The sequence below is a fragment of the Eubalaena glacialis genome, chromosome 11, assembly GCF_028564815.1.
Source record: "Eubalaena glacialis isolate mEubGla1 chromosome 11, mEubGla1.1.hap2.+ XY, whole genome shotgun sequence".
Classification (NCBI taxonomy): domain Eukaryota; kingdom Metazoa; phylum Chordata; class Mammalia; order Artiodactyla; family Balaenidae; genus Eubalaena; species Eubalaena glacialis.
The window spans coordinates 74,152,765-74,179,558 of record NC_083726.1 but is presented as its reverse complement, the minus strand read 5'-3'; the positions used below and the strand labels follow the sequence as shown (position 1 = coordinate 74,179,558).

The following is a 26,794-nucleotide window of genomic DNA, read 5'->3' as shown; positions in this document are numbered from 1 at the left end:
ACTTAGAGGGGTGGGATAGGGAGGGTGGGAGGGAGACACAAGAGGGAGGAGATATGGGGATGTATGTATATATATAGCTGATTCACTTTGTTGTAAAGCAGAGACTAACACAACATTGTAGAGCAATTATACTCCAATAAAGATGTTGAAAAAAAAAAAGTTGTTGCTGGTATATCTTTTTATTTTTAGATATAGGATCCACCCTAGCGAGAATGGTGCTCAGATATCAGATGAGAAGTGCTGTGGAAGAAGGAACAGCCTCAGGCAGCAGTGGGAATTTTTCTGAAGAAATACTTGATAAATTTGATGAATGGACCTTCATTCCCGAGTCTTATGTTGACAATGTGTTTGCTCAAAGTGATGACCTGGATAGTGAAGGTAATTATTACTAAACAATAGAGTCTGTTATGTTTTAAAACACTTACCCTCTGGCATGGAACAGTAGAAATTGGGACAAAAATCTGATTTACTTCATTTGGAAAATCTTGAGGAAAACTGTATTCATTAGTGGAAATAGTTAATGCTTACTATTACTTAACTGCTACTTAAGGCAATGAAGAAAATGTATGTCTACACTTTTAAGTGTTATCATACTGCCCATAATCAGTGAGTGGTGGCTATTGCAGTGAAAACACTGACTCAGACTGAGATTGGATTCCAGATTCCATCATTGACTAGATACTTTTGTGGTTTGTGTAAGCCCCTTATCCTTATTAAAGGCAGTGTTGCTAAACTTCCAGGATTATTTATAGGAATTTGGAAAAATGTATGTAAAGTGTCTGGGAGAGTGCTTGCAAATAGAAAGTGCTTAATAAAAAATATTTTTATCTTTATTAGAGTTAAAAATAATATTTTAATAACTCCTGAAATAACAAAAAATTAACATGGCAAGATACTAACGGCAGTGATTAAGGCTGACACTTAACATAATACAGTTTGGTAAAAATGGAGTGAGGTGCTTTTTTATTAAAATAGTATGATTGAAAACTTTGGGTGATAAGACATTTGAGAGGGCAAAAATAAGGGTTATTCCAAAATCTCATGTCTCAAGTCCAAGCATTTTTTAAAACCAACTTTATTGGGACTTCCCTGGTGGTGCAGTGGTTAAGAATCCGCCTGCCAATGCAGGGGACATGGGTTCGAGCCCCGGTCCAGGAAGATCCCACGTGCCGCAGAGCAACCAAGCCCGCGCACCACAATTACTGAGCCTGCGCTCTAGAGCCTGCGAGCCATAACTACTGGTCCCATGTGCCACAACTACTGAAGCCCACGCACCTAGAGCCTGTGCTCTGCAATAAGAGAAGCCACCGCAATGAGAAGCCTGCGCACTGCAACCAAGAGTAGCCCCCGCTTGCCGCAACTAGAGAAAGCCCACGCGCAGGAACGACTACCCAATGCAGCCAAAAATAAATAAATAAATAAATAAACAAAAAAAAAACCCAACTTTATTGAGATATACTAATATACCCATTTTAAGTATATGTTTTCATTTATACATCCATGTAATCATCACCACTATTAAGTTATGCAATGTTTCTATCATCCAAAAAAGTCCCTTTATATGCCTCTTTACAAAAAACGTCCCCCCCACCTTGTCCCTTGGCAACCGCTGATTTGCTTTCTGTCACAATAGATTAAATTAGTATTTTCTCAAGTTTCATATAAATAGGATACAGTATGTCCTTTTTTATGTCTGGCTGTTTTCTGAGGTGGTTATACCATATTATACTCCCACCAGCAATGTATGAAAATTCTAGTTGCTCTGAATCCTCATTACACTATATCACTTAGTATCGTAAGTCAGTTTAATTTTAGCCATTCTAGTGAGGCTGTAGTCCTAGCTTATTTGGGTTCAATTTTCATTTCCCTGAAAACTATTGATATTGAGAATATTTTCATGTTCTTATTGGCCATTCATATATTGATATTTTCTTGGCAAAGTGTCTGTTCAGATCTTTGCTAACTTTTAATTGTGTTGTTGTCTCATGTTATTTTAAGAGTTCTTTTTATATTCTAAGTAGAAGTCCTTTGACAGATATATGAATTACAAATATTTTCTTTCATTTATAGCTTGTTTTTTCATTTATTAATGTTATTTTTCAAAGAACAGAGGTCTTAAATTTTGAAAAGTTCAGTGTTTCAGTTTTTTCTTTTCTAGTTTGTGCTTTTTCTATCCCATTTAAGAAATCTTTTCCTATCTCAAATTTGTGAATATTTTCTCCTATGTTTTCTCATAGAAGTGTTAAATTCTTAGCTTTTACATTTAGGTCTGTAATCCATTTTAATTTTGGTATATAGTGTCAGTGAAGAATTGACATTTATTTTTTTCCACATAGATATCCAGTTGTTTTAACATCACTTGTTGAATATACTATATTTCCTCATTGAATTAATGGCATGTTTATCCTATTTAACTGACCATATAGGTGTGCTTCTATTTCTGCATTCTTTTTTAAAAAAATTTAAAAAATTTTTATTGGAGTATAGTTGATTTACAATGTTGTGTTAGTTTCAGGTGTACAGCAAGGTGAATCAGTTATACATATACATATATCCACTCTTTTTATAGATTCTTTTCCCATATAGGCCATTACAGAGTATTAAGTAGACATACCTGTGCTATACAGTAGGTTCTTTTTAGCTGTCTATTTTATATATAGTATTGTGTATATGTCAATCCCAGTCTCCCAATTTGTCCCTCCCCTCCTTATCCCCTGGTAACCATAAGTTTGTTTTCTACATCTGTGACTCTACTTCTGTTTTGTAAATAAGTTCATTTGTACCCTTTTTTTAGATTCCACATATAAGTGATATCATAATATGATATTTGGCTTTCTGTGTCTGACTTATTTTACTCAGTATGACAATCTCTAGGTTCATCCATGTTGCTGCAAATGGCATTATTTTGTTCTTGTTTTTAAGGCTGAGTAATATTCCATTGTATATGTGTACCACATCTTCTTTATCCATTCCTCTGTTGATGGACATTTAGGTTGCTTCCATGTCCTGGCTATTGTAAGTAGTGCTGCAGTGAACATTGGGGTGCATGTATCTTTTCAAATTATGGTTTTCTCCAGGTATATGCTTAGGAGTGGGATTTTATTCTGTGCCATTGATTTAAATCTTTATCCTTATGCCAATGCCATACTGTCTTGATTACTTTAGCTTAATGAAATCTGGTAGTATAAGTTCTCTGGTGGTGTTCTTTTTCAAAATTTTTCTTATTATACTAGGTTGTTTGCATTTCCATATACATTTTGAATCAACTAATTAATTTTATGCTGGGATTTTTTATTAGAATTAAATCTCTATATACATTTAATATAGAATTAATGTATAAATAATATATTATTGTTATATAATATAGAATTAACATATAAATAAAAATTTCTTTAGATTAAATCTAGAAATAAATTTGAGGGAACTGGTGTCTTAATAATGAGTCTCTGACATATAAATGTAGTATTTATTTCCGTGTATTTATCATTTAAATTTCTCCCACCAATGTTTTGTATTGCATGTTTTTTGATGCTATTGTAAATAGCATTGTTTTTGAATTCCAATTTCCAGTAGTTCATTCACTGCTGGTTTATAGAAATGCAGTTGATTTCTTTGTATGTTAATATATCCTGTGGGCTTGCGAAACTCATGAGTTCTAACAGCTTTTTGTTGACTCCACATATTTTTCTATGTTCACAATAATGCCATTTGCTAATAAAGACAGATTTACTTCTTCCTTTTAACCTGTATATCTTTTCTTCTTCTTCTTCTTTTTCGTGTCTTATTACACTGGCTAGGACATCCAGTACTATGCTGAATAGAAGTAGTAAGAGTAGGCATTGTTCCCTGGCTTCCAAACTTAGGAGGAAAGCATTCAGTCTCTCATCATTAAGTATGATGTTATATGTAGTTTTTTTTTTCTTTTTTTAATAGATATCCTTCATCAGGTTTAGGAAACTTGTTTCTAGTAATTATTTGCTGAGACTTTTTATCATAATGGGTGTTGGAAAATGCTTTTCTGCATCTGTTGAAATGGGCATATTTTCTCCCTTTATTCTGTTATTTAGTTAATTACATTGATTAATTTTCTAATGTTAAACCAAACTTGCTTTTCTGGGGTAAATCTTACTGGGTTATGGTGTATTATCCTTTTAGTATATTATTTGATTTGATTTTCTAAAATTTTGTTAAGGATATTGCATCTATGAGGGATATTGGTCTGTAGTTTTGTTTTGTTGTAACTATGAGAGTATGCTAGCCTCGTGAAATGAATTGGAAAGTGCTCCTGACTCCACTGTTTTCTGAAAGAATTTGTGTAGGAGAGGTCTTAAATGTTTAATAGGATTCATGAGTAAAGCCTTGTAGGTTAGGAGTACTTTTCGGTGGGGGGGGGAGGCTTTTTAATTATAAATATAATAACTTTAATAAATTTATGGTTCTTTTGATTTTTCTGTTACTTCTTTTGTCAGTTTTTGTAATTTGAAATGTTCAAGGAATTTGTCCACTTTACATAAGTTGCCAAATTTATTGTTTATTGTTATTTATAATAATTCTATTATTGTCCTGTTAATGTTTATAAGATCATTAGTGATATCTGATCTTTAATTATTGACATTGATATTTTTTGTCTTTCCTTTTTTTCCTTCTTCAGTCTAGCTCAAGGTTTATCAATTTTATCGATCTTTTCAAAGAATAAGGTTTTTGTTTCATTGACTTTCTGTATTGATTGTCCATTTTATTTTTCATTGATTTTTGCTTTTTCTTTTTGTTTTACTTATTTAGATTTTGACTCTTATTTTATAGATTCTTAACATGGAAGCTTAGAACACTGATTTTTAGAGCTTTCTAATTTTATAATATAAACATTTAAGACCATGCAGATCCTTCTGAGCACCATTTTAGCTGCATCCCACAACTTTTATATATTCTGTTTACATTCATTTTTGAAATTTTCTAATTTCCTTTGTGATTTTTTGACTCATGAGTTATTTAGAAGAGTGTTGTTTATTTTCCAAATACTTGGACATTTTTCCACATAGCTTTCTCTTATTGGTTTCAAATTTCATTTTGCTGTGGTTAAAGAACCTACTCTGATGATTGCTGTCCTTTTACATTTATTGAGACATGCTTTGTGGACTACTGTGTCTATCTTGGTGAATGTTTCATGTGCAATTAAAAAAATGTATTTGATTGTTGTTGGGTGAAATTGGGTCAACTTGTTTGATAGTGTTTTTCAGGTCTTCTATATCTTTACTGATTTTTTTTCTCTACTTGTTATATTTAAGAACAAAATGTTGAGATTGTAATTGTCAATTTGTTAATTTTCCTTTTCATTTTATAAGTTTATGCTTTGTGTATTTTGAAGCTCTGTTATTGGGTGCACATACATTAAATAATATAATTTTTTTTGATGACTTAACCTCCTTATATTGATCCAAGTTTGCACCTAGTATCATTTCCTTCCTCCTGAAGAACTCCCTTTTACATTTCTTCTAGTGCACAGCTATAGGAAATCCCTATGCAGATTACTGGAGCTCTTTTTCCATGACTCTCTCCTGGAACTCCCAGCTAAGTTAGTCTCCATGAACACTGATCTCCATTTCCTCATCTCAGGAAAGCCATTGGGCTTTGTTTAAATTCCTTCTCATTGTGCCTATGGCCCTTAAATTGCCTCCAGGCAGAAAGCCAGGGTGATCATAAGGTTCACATAATTTGTTTCCCTTCTTTCAGGGATTACACAGTCCTGTACTCTCTGCAGCCCAATGTCTGAAACCAGTTGTTTAAAAAAATTTGTCCAATTTTCTAGTTGTTTGTTGTGGGGAGGTTAAGTTCAGTGTTTGTTACACCATCATGGATGAAAGAAGAATTCTCTTTAAGTATTTTTAAATAAAGGAAAACATCAGAAATGCTAACATAAAAATAATTGATTTTTGGATTTGTAAGTTTTATAATTTGTTTTGACACAATTAATTCTTTATGCTTCTAAGATAAAAAGTGATAGAATTTAAAATCTCATGAGTTCTTAAAAATGGCTCTACATTATTTATCCTTAAAATATGACTAATATTGATCCTTATTTTCTTGAAAATCCATAATTTTAAAAGTAATTCTCTTCTCTCTCAAAACAATATTGCCACTAAACTCATTGTGTTTATTTTAATGTCATTTCATAAATGAAACTATAAAATATGTAATTCAAACAGAGATGTACTCAAAATTACTGAATGTTAAATAATTCAGTGTGATTCCAATATTTAAAACAAGATTTGAAAATTTTCTAAGCAAAATTCAGAGAAACAGAAAGGAATAACATTGGTCAGATTTATGTATAAACTTTCTCTGCTTCCTGAACATGCATGTATTTATTGTAGCACTTGTAACTATTTTTTTACTTGGCTCTTTCCTGCTGACTATGAGCTCATATGAGACCTGGATTATTTTTCCCGCTTATCTTTATCCTGCACTTACTCAGTGTCTAGTCTGTGACAGCCATTCAATAAATATTTGTGGATGAAGAATAATGTAGTTGAATTTGAAAATGACAAGCTGACATAGTTTATCATTTCTATTTTAAAGATGTTATGAAAGGAATTGGGCAATTTCCATTCATGAAAATGTGTTTAATGTTTTGTGATTGAACTACTATGCTAATCCTAATCATTTTATGATCCTAATCATCTTATGATTAGGTCAGCTTTTCTTACTTGCCTTTATGTTATTGTTTAAAAATAGGAAGTGAAGGCTCATTTCTTGTGAAAAAGAAATCAAATTCAATTAGCGTAGGAGAATTTTACCGAGATCCTGCCTTGCAGCGTTGCTCACCAAATTTGCAAAGACATTCCAATTCATTGGTAAGTTATATTGTAAAAACTGCAGTTAAATATTGTATATTTTTTTGACATTCTTTCGATAACTGAAATTGTGTGCCAAAGCTAGGAGCTATTGGTGCAGAAATTCCCTAATGTGAGAAAACTCTCCCTCTTTCTATATATACACGTGTGTGTGTCCGTGCACGTATGCTATTTTAAACTTACATTTGTAGACTTTTGAGCATATTTGGGACATATAGGTGCTCTGTACACTTTAAAATGGTTTTACTCTTTTTTCTTTTTAGAGCTTCATGTCTATGGAGCCCAGACTAGGTCTGTGTCTTATGGTATGGCTTGGTCCCATGAATACTTTAGCTAGTAATCTTATAGTGACTCCTAAAGAAACCAGATAGGAAAATGTTCTCTTTGCTCCAAAAAATGATGGTAATTTTATTATAAATATTTAATAGGGACCCATTTTTGATCATGAAGATTTACTGAAGAGAAAAAGAAAAATATTGACTTCAGATGATTCACTCAGTAAGTATTTGAAAGTAATCACAAGTAAATAGATATTTTGAGCAGAATACAGCACTTTGATAAATTTCCTCTGATTATGCAAATTTTCTTGATGCCAATTTCACATAACCTTCAAATTATATTTACCTAATGATTCCATAGACTGTAGAAAAATGAAATTCAATTATAGATTTAAAAATTTAGCCTTATGATGTTATACAGGCCACTTTTTATCCTTCCTACTGTGTTCCTGAAATGTAAATAATACCCTCACCAATGCCACTCTTGATGTTCTTCTTCAGGTCTGTTGTTTTTTTACACTACTTATACCACCTGATTAAATATTTATTATTTACTGTGTATCTCTGTCACTGTAATGTAAGTTCCATAGTTTGGTTTTCTGTTGAATTTCCAGTGCCTTGAAGAGAGCCTGACAGTAGTAGGTGATCCATAAACGTTTACCATATGAACTTAAATTACTTGCTTATATTTCCATTGTTTGTTTGTTTTTGACAAAAGGAGCATCAAAATTCCAATCACATATGAGGCATTCAGAGAGCATTTCTTCCCTGGCTTCTGAGAGAGAATATATTACATCTTTAGACCTTTCAGCAAATGAACTAAGAGATATTGATGCCCTGAGCCAGAAATCCTGTATAAGTGGTCATTTGGAGCATCTTGAAAAGCTGGAACTTTACCAGAATGCACTCGCGAGCTTTCCACAACAACTATGTGAAGTAAGTTTAATTTATCCTTATAATTCTCAGGATATTTGAAGAGCTTTTACATTTATATCTAACTTGCATGCTTAAACCTTTAAAAGGAACGTTCTGTTTTTGTGTCATTGGACAATAATTCCCCCATTCTTCTGGTTGTCATACAAGTATCTTAGTCTGTGTGGTATTCCAGAAGCATCTTTGGGGGCAGGTAATGGAAATGGAAATGTGATTAAAAAGGAATTCGAGGTTCTGTCCTGATGCTACATGGTAAGTATTAAAGTCTAGCAAGGCTATGTGTTGATTATGCCTTCAATTATTTAATTCTAGTAGGACAACTTAAACTGTTTAAATTAGGTTAGACCTGGTTTGGCGGTCCTGGCTCTGCTCAGCTACCAACTGTGTGACAGTAAGAACATATTACTCTGACTGCTGTAGACCCTAATTTTCTTATCTGCAAAATACAGAGGCTCAACTAAACTATCCATAAGGCGTTAATTGAGTTTTAAAATTATGTGCAGCTTAAAATTGATTTTTATGCTCAAAGTTGCTATTTCATAAAAATTAAAGTATAAAATAATCTGCTGATAGGGTAGTCCTCTGACTACTGACTTTGTTCATCCTTTTTTTATGTACTATAGAAGTCAAAGAAGATATACGGACAAAACGATCTTAATACAAATGTTTAAATTTTTAAACAAATTCTTGAACTGAACTGCAAAGTTTGAAAAAGAATTATACCTGTTTTTCAAAAACTAGTTTTGTTGCAAGTACATTTCCCTTTTTCTAATTTATAAAATTTACCATAATTTTGACATATTTTAAGAGCAACATTGCATGATTTTTAAATATATTTAAGTGGTATCTTTCCCCTAAAGTTTGTATATCTGGGGAGAGAGAAGAAAAAAAGGTGATCCCTAACCCTACCCCAATGTCTAAAATATATCCCCACTCTATCCTCCTCCTTACCTGACTAAATCCCCCAAGTCACAAGGGCCTCATTTTTTTTTTTTAACATCTTTATTAGAGTATAATGGCTTTAAAATGGTGTGTCAGTTTCTGCTTTATAACAAAGTGAATCAGCTATACATATACGTATATCCCCATATCTCCTCCCTATTGTGTCTCCCTCCCAAGCTCCCTACCCCACCCCTCTAGATGGTCACAAAGCTTCGAGCTGATCTCCCTGTGCTATGTGGCTGCTTCCCACTAGCTATCTGTTTTACATTTGATAGTGTATATATGTCCATGCCACTCTCTCACTTCATCCCAGCTTCCCCTTCCCCTTCCCTGTGTCCTCAAGTCCATTCTCTATGTCTGTGTCTTTATTCCTGTCCTGCCCCTAGGTTCTTCAGAACCATTTTCTTTTCTTTTCTTTTCTTTTTAGATTCCATATATATGTGTTAGCATACGGTATTTATTTTTCTCTTTCTGACCTACTTCACTCTGTATGACAGACTCTAGGTCCATCCACCTCACTACAAATAACTCAATTTTGTTTCTTTTTATGGCTGAGTAATATTCCATTGTATATATGTGCCACATCTTCTTTATCCATTTATCTTCTTTATCAATGGACACTTAGGTTGCTTCCATGTCCTGGCTATTGTAAATAGAGCTGCAATGAACATTGTGGTACATGCCTCTTTTTGAATTATGGTTTTCTCTGGGTATATGCCCAGTAATGGGATTGCTGGGTCGTATGGTAGTTCTATTTTCAGTTTTTTAAGGAACCTCCATACTGTTCTCCATAGTGGCTGTATCAATTAACATTCCCACCAACAGTGCAAGAGGGTTCCCTTTTCTCCACACCCTCTCCAGCATTTATTGTTTCTAGATTTTTTGATGATGGCCATTCTGACTGGTGTGAGGTGGTACCTCATTGTAGTTTTGATTTGCATTTCTCTAATGATTAGTGATGTTGAGCATCCTTTCATGTGTTTGTTGTCAATGTGTATATCTTCTTTGGAGAAATGTCTATAGTTATTCTGCCCATTTTTGGATTGGGTTGTTTCTTTTTTTGATATTGAGCTGCATGAGCTGCTTGTATATTTTGGAGATTAATGCTTTGTCAGTTGCTTCATTTGCAAATATTTTCTCCCATTCTGAGGGTTGTCTTTTGGTCTTGGTTATGGTTTCCTTTACTGTGCAAAAGCTTTTAAGTTTCATTAAGTCCCATTTGTTTATTTTTGTTTTTATTTCCATTTCTTTAGGAGATGGGTCAAAAAGGATCTTGCTGTGATTTATGTCATAGAGTGTTCTGCCTATGTTTTCCTCTAAGAGTTTGATAGTGTCTGGCCTTACCTTTCAGTCTTTAATCCATTTTGAGTTTATTTTTGTGTACGGTGTTAAGGAGTGTTCTAATTTCTTTCTTTTAAATGTAGCTGTCCAGTTTTTCCAGCACCACTTATTGAAGATGCTGTCTTTTCTCCATTGTATATTCTTGCTTCCTTTATAAAAAATAAGGTGACCATATGTGCGTGGGTTTATCTCTGGTATTTCTATCCTGTTCCATTGATCTATATTTCTGTCTTTGTGCCAGTACCATACTGTCTTGATTACTGTAGCTTTGTAGTATAGTCTGAAGTCAGGGAGCCTGATTCCTCCAGCTCCGTTTTTCTTTCTCAAGATTGCTTTGGCTATTTGTGGTCTTTTGTGTTTCCATACAAATTGTGCAATTTTTTGTTTTAGTTCTGTGAAAAATGCCATTGCTAGTTTGATAGGGACTGCATTGAATCTGTAGATTTTTTTGGGTAGTATAGTCATTTTCACAATGTTGATTCTTCCAATCCAAGAACATGGTATATCTCTCCATCTGTTTGTATCATCTTTACTTTCTTTCATCAGTGTCTTATAGTTTTCTGCATACAGGTCTTTTGTCTCCTTAGGTAGGTTTATTCCTAGGTATTTTGTTCTTTTTGTTTCAGTGGTAAATGGGAGTGTTTCCTTAATTTCTCTTTCATATTTTTCATCATTAGTGTATAGGAATGCAAGAGATTTCTGTGCATTAATTTTGTATCCTGCTACTTTACCAAATCCACTGATTAGCTCTAGTAGTTTTCTGGTAGCATCTTTAGGACTCTCTATGTATAGTATCATGTCATCTGCAAACAGTGACAGTTTTACTTCTTCTTTTCCGATTTGCATTCCCTTTATTTCTTTTTCTTTTCTGATTGCTGTGGCTAAAACTTCCAAACCTATGTTGAATAATAGTGGTGAGAGTGGATAACCTTGTGTTGTTCCTGATCTGAGAGGAAATGGTTTCAGTTTTTCACCATTGAGGACAATGTTGGCTATGGGTTTGTCATATATGATCTTTATTATGTTGAGGTAAGTTCCCTCTATGCCTACTTTCTGCAGGGCTTTTATCATAAATCGGTGTTGAATTTTGTCGAAAGCTTTCTCTGCATCTATTGAGATGATCATATGGTGTTTATTCTTCAATTTGTTAATATTGTGTATCACATTGATTGATTTGCAGATATTGAAGAATCCTTGCATTCCTGGGGTAAACCCCACTTGATCATGGTGTATGATCCTTTAAATGTGCTGTTGGATTCTGTTTGCTAATATTTTGTTGAGGATTTTTGCATCTATGTTCATCAGTGATATTGGCCTGTAGTTTTCTTTCTTTGTGACATCTTTGTCTGGTTTTGGTATCAGGGTGATGGTGGCCTTGTATAATGAGTTTGTGAGTGTTCCTACCTCTGCTATATTTTGGAAGAGTTTCAGAAGGCTAGGTGTTAGCTCTTCTCTAAATGTTTGATAGAATTCGCCTGTGAAGCCATCTGGTCCTGGATTTTTGTTTGTTGTACGATTTTTAAATCACAGTCTCAATTTCAGTGCTTGTGATTGGTCTGTTTATATTTTCTATTTCTTCCTGGTTCAGTCTCGGAAGGTTTTGCTTTTCTAAGAATTTGTCCATTTCTTCCAGGTTGTCCATTTTATTGGCATACAGTTGCTTGTGGTAATCTCTCCTGATCCTTTGTATTTCTGTAGTGTCAGTTGTTACTTCTCCTTTTTCCTTTCTAATTCTATTGATTTGAGTCTTCTCCCTTTTTTCTTGATGAGTCTGGCTAATCGTTCATCAATTTTGTTTATCTTCTCGAAGAACCAGCTTTTAGTTTTATTGATCTTTGCTATTGTTTCCTTCATTTCTTTTTCATTTATTTCTGATCTGATCTTTATGATTTCTTTCCTTCTGCTAACTTTGGGGTTTTTTTGTTCTTCTTTCTCTAATTGCTTTAGGTGTAAGGTTAGGTTGTTTATTTGAGATGTTTCTTGTTTCTTGAGGTAGGATTGTATTGCTATAAAATTTCCCTCTTAGAACTGCTTTTGCTGCATCCCATAGGTTTTGGGTTGTCATGTTTTCCTTGTCATTTGTTTCTAGGTATTTTTTGATTTCCTGTTTGATTTCTTCAGTGATCTCTTGGTTTTTAAGTGGTGTATTGTTTAGCCTCCATGTGTTTGCATTTTTTACAGATTTTTTCCAGTAAGTGAAATCTAGTCTCATAGTGTTGTGGTCGGAGAAGATAGTTGATACGATTTCAATTTTCTTAAATTTACCAAGGCTTGATTTGTCACCCAAGATATGATGTCTCCTGGAGAATGTTCCATGAGCAGTTGAGAAGAAAGTGTATTCTGTTGTTTTTGGATGGAATGTCCTATAAATATCAATTAAGTCCATCTTGTTTAATGTATCATTTATGTCTTGTGTTTCCTTATTTATTTTCATTTTGGATGATCTGTCCATTGGTTAAAGTGGGGTGTTAAAGTCCCCTACCATGATTGTGTTACTGTCGATTTCCCCTTTTATGGCTGTTAGCCTTTGCCTTATGTATTGAGGTGCTCCTATGTTGGGTGCATAAATATTTACAATTGTTATGTCTTCTTCTTGGATTGATCCCTTGATCATTATGTAGTGTCCTTCTTTGTCTCTTGTAATAGTCTTTATTTTAATGTCTATTTTGTCTGATATGAGAATTGCTACTCCAGCTTTCTTTTGATTTTCATTTGCATGGAATATCTTTTTCCATCCCCTCACTTTCAGTCTGTATGTGTCCCTAGGTCTGAAGTGGGTCTCTTGTAGACAGCATATATAGGGGTCTTGTTTTTGTATCCATTCAGCCAGTCTGTGTCTTTTGGTTGGAGCATTCAATCCATTTACATTTAAGGTGATTATCGATATGTATGTTCCTATTCCCATTTTCTTAATTGTTTTGGGTTTGTTATTGTAGGTCTTTTCCTTCTCTTGTGTTTCCTGCCTGTAGAAGTTACTTTAGCATTTGTTGTAAAGCTGGTTTGGTGGTGCTGAATTCTCTTAGCTTTTACTTGTCTGTAAAGTTGTTAATTTCTCCATCGAATCTGAATGAGATCCTTGCTGGGTAGAGTAATCTTGGTTGTAGGTTTTTCCATTTCATCACTTTAAATATGTCCTGCCATTCCCTTCTGGCTTGCAGAGTTTCTGCCGAAAGATCAGCTGTTAACCTTATGAGGATTCCCTTGTATGTTATTGGTGTTTTTCCCTTGCTGCTTTTAATATTTTTTCTTTGTATTTAATTTTTGATAGTTTGATTAATATGTGTCTTGGTGTGTTTCTTCTTGGATTTATCCTGTATGGGACTCTGTGCTTCCTGGACTTGATTGACTATTTCCTTTCCCATATTAGGGAAGTTTTCAAAGGGCTTCATTTTAAATGTCACTTCCTTAGCATCTTCTTCCTTTCTTCTCCTTGTCTTCCCTCCAGGCTAGGTTGGCTACCATCTGGTTTACCTTTCCCCGGCATCCACTCTTTTTCTTCCAGTGCTCATTACTATAAATTTTGATCTAAGGTATATTGTCCTCACAAAATTGTAAACTCCTTGAGAACAGGAACTGTTTTAGCCTTGTTCATGTGTATCCCCAGTGCCTACTAAGGCCTGACATATAGTAGAGGTTTGATAGATGATTACTGAACTAATTTTTGAAGGAATTAATGACTGACACTTGGTAGACTGTCAATATTTGCTAAAGAGTAAGTAAAAGAAAACTAGAATTTAGCCTAGCTGAAACAAAGAGAATGAAGAGAGCATGGCAAGGTGAGATACATTAGGGCATTCAAAGAGTGGGCCAGCTCATAACTTTCTCTAAGGAAATTTCAAGTCAGCACCACTAGATGGGACTTTTTGTTACTGTTTGTAACTGTCTCTTTACAAGAAAATTTGCTGATTAAACCTTGGGAATAAACAATGTAAAAATCTTTCCTTCTGAATAATCTTGTAGTATCTGAAACTATGATGGAAATTTTGAAACAAATTTTTTGGGCAGTGATCCATTAATAAGCCTTTATAATCATGTTAAACTGTTTAGAATTCCATATGAGAATAAGTACATATATTGATATATAAGGAGGAGAATAAGGAAGTGATTGTTTTTTGGTAGTTTAGCCCTTTGACAGTAATTCATACCAAACATTTAAAAAATTGATATGATACATAAATGGAAGTTTTGCTATTATCATAGTAAAATTAGAAATTGCTTAAAAATAGAAAATAGAGATTTGAAGCAAAACGTTTCATTTAAAAGAGGAGGTTAGGGCTTCCCTGGTGGCGCAGTGGTTAAGAATCTGCCTGCCAATGCAGGGGACACGGGTTTGAGCCCTGGTCCGGGAAGATCTCACATGCCGCGGAGCAACTAAGCCTGTGCACCACAACTACTGAGCCTGCACTCTAGAGCCCACGAGCCACAACTACTGAGCCTGCATGCCACAACTACTGAAGGCTTCGTGCCTAGAGCCCGTGCTCTGCAACAAGAGAAGCCACTGCAATGAGAAGCCCACACACCGCAACAAAGAGTAGCTCCTGCTTACCACAGCTAGAGAAAGCCTGTGCACAGCAACGAAGACCTGATGAAGCCAAAAATAAATAAATAAAATAAATTAAAAAAATAAAAAAATAGAAAATAAAAGAGGAGGTTATAAATAAAATGTGTATTATATACATGACTACTTTATGGTAAATCTTATTTATATTAAAATGTATAACAATTTCTAAAAGCTAGTGTTAAAAACTATATTCCCAGGATTATGTTATACTGCTTATTCATTAAATCATTAATTCAAATATTTGTTGGAGCCTATTATTCTTCCATTTTACTCATTGCAGGAATAGTTTACAAGAAAAGCTTAATTAGACTCTAAACCTTATTTCTGTGAGCCTGCTTTTGACCTTCTACCTGTTATATTTTTCCTGGCTTTACCCATTTTATAGCAGAGCAGGTAGTACCAGTCAGTATACTGAAGTTCTCTTGTAGATTGTGTTTTCAATTTTTTGGAAAATTCTTAATGGTTCTACTTACCAGAGGTATGGAAGGCAGAAATATTAGCTAAACTTAAGTTGTTCAGGTGGTTCATTTAAAAATTTTAAAATATTGTCTTTCCAGACTCTGAAGTGTTTGACACATTTGGACTTGCGAAGTAATAAATTTACATCATTTCCCCCTTACTTGTTGAAAATGAATTGTATTGCCAACCTTGACGTCTCTCGAAACGACATTGGACCCTCAGTAGTTTTGGATCGGGCTGTGAGGTGCTCAACCTTGAAACAGTTTAACCTGTCCTACAATCAGCTATCTTTTCTTCCTGAGAATCTCGGTGATGTGGTAGAGAAACTTGAACAGCTCATTTTAGAAGGGTAAGAAAGGGGTTCATTGAAGAAAAAAGGGTCGCCTCACATTGAAGTTTCATAAGGTTGACATACAATGACATTGTTTCCATAGTAATGAGTTTTACATGGTAATGTGATAAAAGACTGAGGAAATTCATAATACAGCTTCTATCAATTGACTTAAATTTTTAAAACTAATTTTAAAATTAATAAACATGCTTTAATGCTATTTTTGAAGATATTTTGACTATTTTTCTTCAAAGCATGTGAATTTATGCAATTTAATCCTCATTTTGTCTCTTACGACTAGAAATAAAATCTCAGGAATATGTTCCCCTTTGAGCCTGAAGGAACTGAAGATTTTAAACCTTAGTAAAAACCACATTTCATCTCTATCAGAGGACTTTCTTGAGACTTGTCCTAAAGTGGAGAGTTTAAGTGCCAGAATGAATTTTCTTGGTAAGTGTTTTATATGAGTCTTCTCCTTCCAGTCCTTTTGAGTGTTGTATGGGTCAAATGCAACAAATAAATGTAATTGCATGAGCCATATGTGGACATTTTAGGTGGGGATTTAAAGGTGGCATTTCAGTTAAATATTATGCTGGAGTTTTAAATATCAAGTTAGCAGGTTGGTGATAAAAAGAAATGAGCTGTCAAGCCGTGAAATGTGGAGGGAACTTAAATGCATATTGCTAAGTGAAAGAAGCCAATCTGAAAAGGCTACACACTGTATAATTTCAACTATATGACATTTTGGGAAAGGCAAAACTAAGGGGTTAGTAAAATAATCAGTGCTTTCCAAGATTTTGGAGGGAGGGAGTGATGACTAGGTAGAGAAGAGTGGATTTTTAGGGCAGTGGAATTAGTTTGTGTGATACTGTAATGTGGATACATGCCATATACATTTGTCAAGACCCACAGAATATAGTATACAAAGAGTGAACTCTATTGTAAACTGTGGACTTTAGTTAATAATAATTTATTAATATAGGCTCATCAATTATACATACAAGTATACCAAACTATTCTAGTTGCTCATAATGGGGAAAAGATGCATGTGTCTGGGGTGGTGATGGTGAGGGGAAAAGGTAGATGTGGGAGCTCTCTGTATTTTCTGTTCAATTTTTCTATAAACCTAAAGCTGCTCTAAAAAAGTCTAGTTTTTAATATTAAAAAATTAAAAATTTTAATATTAAAAATTGTATTACAGTATTTAACATGTTATTGTCATAGGCTAAAATGTCAATATCTTGCACTGCAGATAGTCATTAAACTGTGGTTCCTTTTACACGATTATACTAAAAATACTTATAGTTGCCTGAGCTGCTTGAAGCAGAAATACTGAGTTTCCTACTGAAGTTTCTTCAGCAGTTTTTTGGAGTATAAGTACTATTATTATTTTTTAGAAATAAAATTAATTATTTAAAAGTTTTTAAATTAGTTAGGTTAATGTGTATTCATTGAGCTCTTGCTCTGTGCAAAATATTATAATAATACACAATATGATCATCACTTTTGTTAAAAATCCTGCCATACTCTATGTTCTCTTAGCATGTGAGACAACAGGGAATTATGTTCATTTGTAGCCTGTCTGAAAGTTCTAATATTGAGGAACAGAATACTTCTATGGAAATAAATGGGAACTTTCCCTATTTTATCTTCCTTAATGGAGGCCATGCATACCTTGCCACCCACATGCCTATTCTATACCTGACTTGGTAAAATAATTTTTAATACTGTTTAATAGCAGAATATAGTTTGACAACTTACTTTAAAATATTTTATTTTTCCAGAACTTTGAGAAACTACTAACAATAACATCCATATTAATTTGCATAGAATTATTTTCCTTCTTTTTCCCTTCCTTCCACCCTCTTTGGATATTGACCATGTTCTTACCATGAGAGTGAAACTGGGGAATAGAGTGATTCACTCACTAGTGAGTAAAGCAACCCAGTCTCTGTCCTTAAGGAACATGTAGTTAAGTTCAGAAGACTGTCATTGAATAATGATGGAATAAATAAATGTAATTGTATATCGTACTAAGTACTGTGAGAAGAAGTTTCAAGATGCTATGAGGGTACCTCAAGGGGATCTGATCCAGACTGTGGAGACAGGGAAGTGTGTCTGTGTCTGTGATGTTTAATTAAGTTAGGTCTGGAAAGAAGAGCATCTGAGGGACCCTAAGGCTAGCTTATGGTCAATATGTTATCTCAGCTGAATCTCACAAAAATCCTATAGGGTAGGACAGGTATGATCTCTGCTTGACTAATTGAGGAAATTGAAGCACTGAGATTTTTGTGTGACATGTTCAGGGGCATAGAATTAATTAATTAGTTGTGAAAGCTAGAACATACCTCTGTTCAAAAAATCTGTTTGCACTGCACAACTTTGTAATAATTTTAGAAGTGGTTTTATATTTAGAAAGACGCATTATGGAGGTCATACCTGAGTGGGACCACAACCATTAAAAATTCCCATGTGAAATGAAGTTTCAGTTCTTTGATTTTATCAGTCTTCCATATAGAATCTGAACCTTAAGACTTTTAATTCCTAAGTGGAGAATCATTTCTACTAATTTATTTTGCTACAAATACTTTTTGGAAATAGGTGAGGTATAGCATGTACCTTTCTGCTTCTCAGGAAGATAGCTTCTAGTAATGTCCTGGAACATTTTGACCCTCGAAGATTTTCTGGATAAAACATAACCCATATTTTTAACCTTGAAAATGCTAAGAAATAATTTCTCAAGCCACTTTCATAGAAAGATTTTCAGATCTCTAAAGAATCTCAGAGTTCATCTGATTTAGCTGCACTACCTTACAGATGAGAAAACAGTCTGTATGATTTGCTCAGTTTCCAAAATTATGTTCCATAGAATTTTATTCCTTGGAGGTACCTCGTACTGTATTTCCCTTTTGGAAATTCATAAAATATACCAGAATATTGACAGCTCTGAGATATTTCACTTTATTTTGCATAATATTTCCCTAATCTCTTTTTTTTTTTGTAAAGTGTATATTTTTAGTCTCAAAAGATATAACATACCTTAGGAATAACTGACAAAATTGGCATGTCTGTCTTAAAGGGAAATTTGGCATTTCTAATGAAATTGTAGATGCCCTACTGTTCAGGAATTCTACTAGTGGTTATATACAATAGAGGCATCCTGTCACTGTTCACAGAAGACCCTTTTGCTTTTTGTTTTTTTTGACAATTTGTTAAACATTGTCATAGGCACTGAGTATTCAGCAAGTAAGCATAAGCATAGGAATATTTATTATGGCATATTTCATAGTAGCCAAACATTGGAAAGAATGTAAATGTCTATCAACAGTAGAATGAATAAATTGGCTATATTCATACAATGAAAATGCTATGTAGCAGTTAAAATAAATGAATAAAATGCATTTATCAACATGAAAAATAAATCTAAAAAAAATTGTTACATGAAAAAGCAAATTGAATATAGACATGTACGATATGATAATATTTATGTAATGCAAAACAGTAATATGTATTACCTGTGGATACATACATCATAAAAGTACAAAAACATGTATCGAAATAACACCAAATTCAAGGTAGAAATCTCTGTGGAGAGGTCCCTAATCTCTTAAGATCATATGATCAAAGAATACTTTTATTAAGTAACATCCTTAATTATTCCATAGAATGCTCTTTGCAAGATGGTGTTATAGGGAATTTTTATTTTTATATTATATTGTGGATTAGTAAAATATTCCAAAATGTTTTGTTAGACTTACTTCAGAGTAATTTGAATTAATCTATCATGTATGTCACATAATATCACACATAATTTGAAATGAATATTCTAATGATTTCTACTTTGTACAGATGTTGGACAGATGAATTTATATTTAGACACTTTTGTGGCTTTCAGGTTAAAATAGTCTTATAATTATGGTGTATTGTTTTAATGTTTTGTGGTTGTATTAATTTATTTTATTGTCAGTGTGAGAATGGAAATTAAATTATGTGACAGATCATTGGTAGCTGCTCTTACTGTAGAATCAAATGGAAATCTAGTTAAAGTGATTAAAATGTCCATTATCTCACTTTCATTTTCTCTTAGCTGCTATGCCTTTTTTGCCTTCTTCCATGACAAGCCTAAAATTATCTCAAAACAGATTTACATGTGTTCCGGAAGCAATTTTAAATCTTCCACAGTAAGTTTATTATTTTAATTTTAAAAACCACACGAGGTGGAACAGAACCTTCAGAAACATGGTTTTAACTTAGACATATAAATGTAATTGATTTCTAAACCTACTAAACTTAATGTTTTTAAATCTATGAATGTTTGACTTTTAATATTAGACAAAAGATGTGAATTGTTATTTGGACTTTTTAACTTTTATATTAATTTAATGTGCTGTTGTGTAGAAACAATTTAAGAGTAATTAATTGTTACATTATTATAATCAAATGAGATTGTACTGGCTATCACTTTAACTTTTAAAATTTCACTTGCTTTGGGGATTATGTTGCTAAAACACTATTAACTTTGAAATTATACTTAAGTTATGTTTGAGTGACATTTTTGGTGAAGAATAGGATAATTTATGTCGTTCCAAGTATTTGGGGATATTTTTGGTTAATTTCATTAAAAATAAAAGCTTCCCGTTAACTACAAATCCAGGCATTAATTAGATTTCAAATGTGTTGTAATCTTAAATAACTATTCTACTAGTGTTATTTATTATAAATAAAATCCATCAAGGTACATGTGCAAATATATACATATACGGGCAAATAATACTTAGTTATAATTTAGCCATGGAAGGTGTGAGACAGATGAATAATAGTTAATTTAAGTCTAGGTTTAGAATGTGTCAGACACTGTATTTTACTGCTTAACAGTGGATCATCTTTTTAGTCTTCCTAATAATCCTATGAAATACTTACTGTTATCATCTCCACTTTATAATGAGAACACTATTTCATAAGAGAGAGAAAGTAACTTTTCCGAAGTCACAGTTCTTAAACACTGGTGGTTTGATTTCAGACTCTTAATTCTGACATACAGGCATCTATAGAATACAGGTGGTCGGTCCTATATTTTAAACATAGTTTATTCTTGAAAATGTGTTTGGAAGCCACCTATTTATAAAAGCTCATTAGAAGATGCATGTCATAAGAAAGCTTTCTTCCCAGAGAACTAAAAATATTATCCAGTCCCTAATTACACTATACCTTTAGACACCATCTTGAGGTATACATTTTAGTGTTTTATATGTATTTTTTAATTTATTCTTTTGTTTCACAAATGAGCATGTGGCTGGCCAGCTTCAGTCTCCACGCTTAGTCTTAAAGCTAAGAGACACCGCCTTTGAACAACCTGACGATTCTCAACTTTGTCTCAGTTGCATTGTTTGTTAGACATACATGTCTTATCTTTAATATAGTCAAATTAATTTTCTTGTTTTCAACATTTTTATAAGGTAACTAGGGCAAAATCTAGATCATTTAAAAATTAGAGCAATAATGTTGCTCTGCAGATCTGAATCTTGGTCTAGCAGGCAGTACAGCTATTTGAGCTTAGAATTAATTCATAATACTTCAAATATGCTGGATGAAAGGGATCAGTATACAGTCGTAAAAGTCCAGGCAACCTTTTACATAGTCAAATATACCACAATTGTTGGCTATCTTTATTCTTCCTACACATGTACATTTACAAGTGACATGTGTTTTTCTGCTATTTCCTGCAAACTTTGGGTAGCTATTCCTGCCTGAAAGCAACAAATGTACATTGAGGGCCTACTGTATACAAGACATCATGCTCAATGTTATGATATTTTTCACACTGAGGCAAGCTGCTAAAAATGATAGTAAACTTAAGGACCCAACCTCTGAAGAATCCCTCCAGGTATGAGTGAAATTGAACAGAGAAATGGAGGCTACATATTTGTAAATCTTGTGTAGAAGGCAGGAATTTTAATGACTGTTTTTGCCTTTGTTAAATATGATTTCTCATGCATCATAAGTGTTTGTAAAACACTTGGTCTTTCATTATGGTTGACATTTTTATGTTTCTGAAGTAGGGAAATTAGGCCTCAATTTTGTTTTTATTGGTCCTTTTTAAAATGTTCCTATTGACACATGCCTTTTTTTCCTAGCCCGTATATACCTTTATGCACACAAAAAACCACACGTATGTACTCATATATAAGTAATGTTAGTTTTAAAGTTATACCTTATTCTCACTCTGGTGAAAATTACTTGTGATGTTATTTCATGTATTTTGGAAACACTCATTTGATTTTTATCTTGACATTGTATTGTTTCAGCCTGCGGTCCTTAGATATGAGCAACAATGATATTCAATATCTACCAGGTCCTGTGCACTGGAGATCTTTGAACTTAAGGGAACTCTTGTTTAGTCATAATCAGATCAGAATCTTGGACTTGAGTGAAAAAGCATGTGCATGGTCTAGAGTAGAGAAACTACATCTTTCTCATAATAAACTGAAAGAGGTAAGAGGTCATCTTTATTTGTTTAGAATTATTGCCAGTTTGAAAATATGCTTTTATAATTTGCATTATCACAAATGATCATTTCAAAATCTGTTATTTGATATTGCTTACTTTTTGAATAAGATCTAATCCTACCCTGAGGTAAATGGGTATATTAACAATGCTTAATTTCCTTAAAAAATCACTTTTTGTGCTCTATTTTATTTTGAATATTTATATATATATTTAATTATGAATGTGTGTAATGCTTTAAGTGTGTCAATTTATCACAAAATCGCTATTCTGTTAACAGACTCTCAGACACGCTGCATTTCTCAAGTTGTCTCCGGGCCATATATAGCCTGTGTTTTTCAGCTGACATTCTTTTCCACATTCTTAAATTTCTGCATTCACCCAAATGGACAGGTCTCTGTTATAAATATGAAATTGATTATTCATTCGTCCCAGAAAACTTTTTTTTTTTTCCAGGTTCAAGTCTATTGCCTATAAAAGCCAAAAAGAGTACAGTGTCTGAAACCATGAGGTTCAGAATAACTCTGAATAATTTTGAATACCTGACTTTTTTTGCAGCAAATTAATGTTTGCTATTATAGAAGTAATGAATATTGCTTAAAAATTTGGAACAGAAAAGAATTCCAATATTTATGCCACTTAAGGTATAAACATTTAGTTGTATTTTAAGAACAGTAAGTTGTACATAAGTCTGTGATGATTAGATCTTTAGTTTTACTGAAGAACACAGTGTGAGGGAATAGACTGAAGCCACAGATGATTGGTTTTGGATACATATAAAGAACTTCTTTACTTTCAGTGTTGTGAAGTGATGAAATATGTTACTAAGGCAGAATGGGTTTTTAAAGATTATAAATAAATGACATAGATTGGGGTAAGTGCTTTATATGTATGTTTTCAAACATTTATAATGAAAACTATGACAAGCCTTTGGAAAGTTTTAGAACTCTGTTGAGAGGCTGTGCAAGGTGCTGATGGGATCTCTGAGCCTCTCTTGTTTCCTATTAGCATCTTGTGTTTTGGCAGCACACATTTCTTTCTTCCCACCAACAGGATTTGCCCTTTTTTATTTCATTAAGATTCCTCCTGAGATTGGCTGTCTTGAAAATCTGACATCTCTTGATGTTAGTTACAACTTGGAACTGAGATCCTTTCCCAATGAAATGGGGAAATTAAGCAAAATATGGGATCTTCCTTTGGATGAACTGCATCTTAATTTTGATTTTAAACACATAGGATGTAAAGCCAAAGACATCATAAGGTTAGATAATTTTATTTTCATTTGTTTTTATTAAATTTGTTTCAGATATCCTTTCTTTGTGACTTTGATGGATATATAGTTACAATTTAAGAAAAAAATGTACAGTACCATCCAACGTTGATATGTCATTTGCCCTTTATTTAATAAATGGGTTTGTTTGGTGCCACTGCAGAGTTTTTCATTTCCTCCTAGCCAAGTTAAGGTTGAGAAAATGGCCTCTCCTTATCATGCTTTTCAGTAGAAAGGGACTCTAAAAGGAAATTATTACTATTTGGTCTCTTGTTACCAGTTATACAATCTAAAGAAATAAAGCATAGTATTATAACTTCTCAAGCTGCATTTCAAATAGCAAACTAGCAAATAGTTATCATATGTCTGTTATATCTTAAAGCATTATAGTTACTTAAGTGATATAAAATTACATCAATTTTGCCTAGGAAGCTGATAAGCTACTCAACTTGATCATTTTTGAAACCACCAAAACTTCCACGTATCACTGTTTCTGGTTTTATATTTTATGAACTTCAAATATCTTTTTTTATTTATTTATTTATTTATTTTTATATTTATTTTTCGCTGTGTTGGGTCTTCGTTTCTGTGCGAGGGCTTTCTCTAGTTGCGGCAAGCGGGGGCCACTCTTCATCGCGGTGCGCGGGCCTCTCACCATCGTGGCCTCTCTTGTTGCGGAGCACAGGCTCCAGACGCGCAGGCTCAGTAGTTGTGGCTCACGGGCCTTGTTGCTCCGCGGCATGCGGGATCTTCCCAGACCAGGGCTCGAACCCGTGTCCCCTGCATTGGCAGGCAGATTCTCAACCACTGCGCCACCAGGGAAGCCCCAAATATCTTTAATAATGAACTTTATTCCACTCTTTTTTTTTTTAAACATCTTTATTGAAGTATGATTGATTTACAATGGTGTGTTACTTTCTGCTTTATAACAAAGTGAATCAGTTATACATATACATATGTTCCCATATCTCTTCCCTCTTGCATCTCCCTCTGTCCCACCCTCACTATCCCACCCCACTAGGTGGTCACAAAGCACCGAGCTGATCTCCCTGTGCTATGCGGCTGCTTCTCACTAGCTATCTATTTTACATTTGGTAGTGTATATATGTCCATGACACTCTCTCACCCTGTCACATCTCACCCCTCCCCCTCCCCATATCCTCAAGTCCATTCTCTAGTAGGTCTGTGTCTTTATTCCCGTCTTGCCACTGGGTTCTTCATGACCCTTTTTTTTTTTTTTTTCCTTAGATTCCATATATATGTGTTAGCATACTGTATTTCTTTTTCTCTTTCTGACTTACTTCACTCTGTATGACAGACTCTAACTCCATCCACCTCATTACAAATACCTCCATTTCATTTCTTTTTATGGCTGAGTAATATTCCATTGTATATATGTGCCACATCTTCTTTATCCATTCATCCGATGATGGACACCTAGGTTGCTTCCATGTCCTGGCTATTGTAAACAGAGCTGCAATGAATATTTTGGTACATGACTCTTTCTGAATTATGGTTTTCTCAGGGTATATGCCCAGTAGTATATTGCTGGGTCGTATGGTAGTTCTATTTTTAGTTTTCTAAGGAACCTCCATACTGTTTTCCATAGTGGCTGTATCAATTTACATTCCCACCAACAGTACAAGGGTGTTCCCTTTTCTCCACACCCTTTCCAGCATTTACTGTTTATAGATTTTTTGATGATGGCCATTCTGACCGGTGTGAGATGATACCTCATTGTAGTTTTGATTTGCATTTCTCTAATGATTAGTGATGTTGAGCATTCTTTCATGTGTCTGTTGGCAATCTGTATATCTTCTTTGGAGAAATGTCTATTTAGGTCTTCTGCCCATTTTTGGATTGGGTTGTTTGTTTTTTTGTTATTGAGCTGCATGAGCTGCTTGTAAATCTTGGAGATTAATCCTTTGTCAGTTGCTTCATTTGCAAATGTTTTCTCCCATTCTGAGGGTTGTCTTTTGGTCTTGTTTATGGTTTCCTTTGCTGTGCAAAAGCTTTTAAGTTTCATTAGGTCCCATTTGTTTATTTGTGTTTTTCTTTCCATTTCTCTAGGAGCTGGGTCAAAAAGGATCTTGCTGTGATTTATGTCATAGAGTGTTCTGCCTATGTTTTCCTCTAAGAGTTTGATAGTGTCTGGCCTTACACTTAAGTCTTTAATCCATTTTGAGTTTATTTTTGTGTATGGTGTCAGGGAGTGTTCTAATTTCATACTTTTACATGTACCTGTCCAGTTTTCCCAGCACCACTTATTGAAGAGGCTGTCTTTTCTCCACTGTATATGCTTGCCTCCTTTATCAAAGATAAGGTGACCATATGTGCGTGGGCTTATCTCTGGGCTTTCTATCCTGTTCCATTGATCTATATTTCTGTTTTTGTGCCAGTACCAAACTGTCTTGATTACTGTAGCTTTGTAATATAGTCTGAAGTCAGGGAGCCTGATTCCTCCAGCTCCATTTTTCGTTCTCAAGATTGCTTTAGCTATTCGGGGTCTTTTGTGTTTCCATACAAATTGTGAAATTTTTTGTTCTAGTTCTGTGAAAAATGCCAGTGGTAGTTTGATAGGGATTGCGTTGAATCTGTAGATTACTTTGGGTAGCAGAGTCATTTTCACAATGTTGATTCTTCCAATCCAAGAACATGGTATATCTCTCCATCTATTTGTATCATCTCTAATTTCTTTCATCAGTGTCCTATAATTTTCTGCATACAGGTCTTTTGTCTCCTTAGGTAGGTTTATTCCTAGATATTTTATTCTTTTTGTTGCAATGGTAAACGGGAGTGTTTTCTTAATTTCACTTTCAGATTTTTCATCATTAGTATATAGGAATGCAAGAGATTTCTGTGCATTAATTTTGTATCCTGCTACTTTACCAAATTCATTGATTAGCTCTAGTAGTTTTCTGGTAGCATCTTTAGGATTCTCTATGTATAGTATCATGTCATCTGCAGACAGTGACAGCTTTACTTCTTCTTTTCTGATTTGGATTCCTTTTATTTCTTTTTCTTCTCTGATTGCTGTGGCTAACACTTCCAAAACTATGTTGAATAATAGTGGTGAGAGTGGGCAACCTTGTCTTGTTCCTGATCTTAGTGGAAATGGTTTCAGTTTTTCACCACTGAGGACAATGTTGGCTGTGGGTTTGTCATATATGGCCTTTATTATGTTGAGGAAAGTTCCCTCTATGCCTACTTTCTACAGGGCTTTTATCATAAATGGGTGTTGAATTTTGTCAAAAGCTTTCTCTGCATCTATTGAGATGATCCTATGGTTTTTCTCCTTCAATTTGTTAATATGATGTATCACGT

General features: G+C 33.9%; 1 protein-coding gene across 2 annotated transcripts in view; it reads left to right on the top strand.

The window, feature by feature from the left end:
• LRRK2 (leucine rich repeat kinase 2) overlaps positions 1-26,794 on the top strand; it is a 159,409-nt gene that overhangs the window by 70,494 nt on the left and 62,121 nt on the right. For both annotated transcript variants that reach the window (XM_061206211.1, XM_061206210.1), the window contains 9 exons: positions 190-378; positions 6,733-6,851; positions 7,280-7,349; positions 7,848-8,065; positions 15,464-15,714; positions 15,998-16,146; positions 19,784-19,877; positions 22,002-22,188; positions 23,280-23,461. In XM_061206211.1, the coding sequence (XP_061062194.1) occupies positions 190-378; positions 6,733-6,851; positions 7,280-7,349; positions 7,848-8,065; positions 15,464-15,714; positions 15,998-16,146; positions 19,784-19,877; positions 22,002-22,188; positions 23,280-23,461 (1,459 nt within the window). The remainder of the gene's footprint in view (positions 1-189; positions 379-6,732; positions 6,852-7,279; positions 7,350-7,847; positions 8,066-15,463; positions 15,715-15,997; positions 16,147-19,783; positions 19,878-22,001; positions 22,189-23,279; positions 23,462-26,794) is intronic.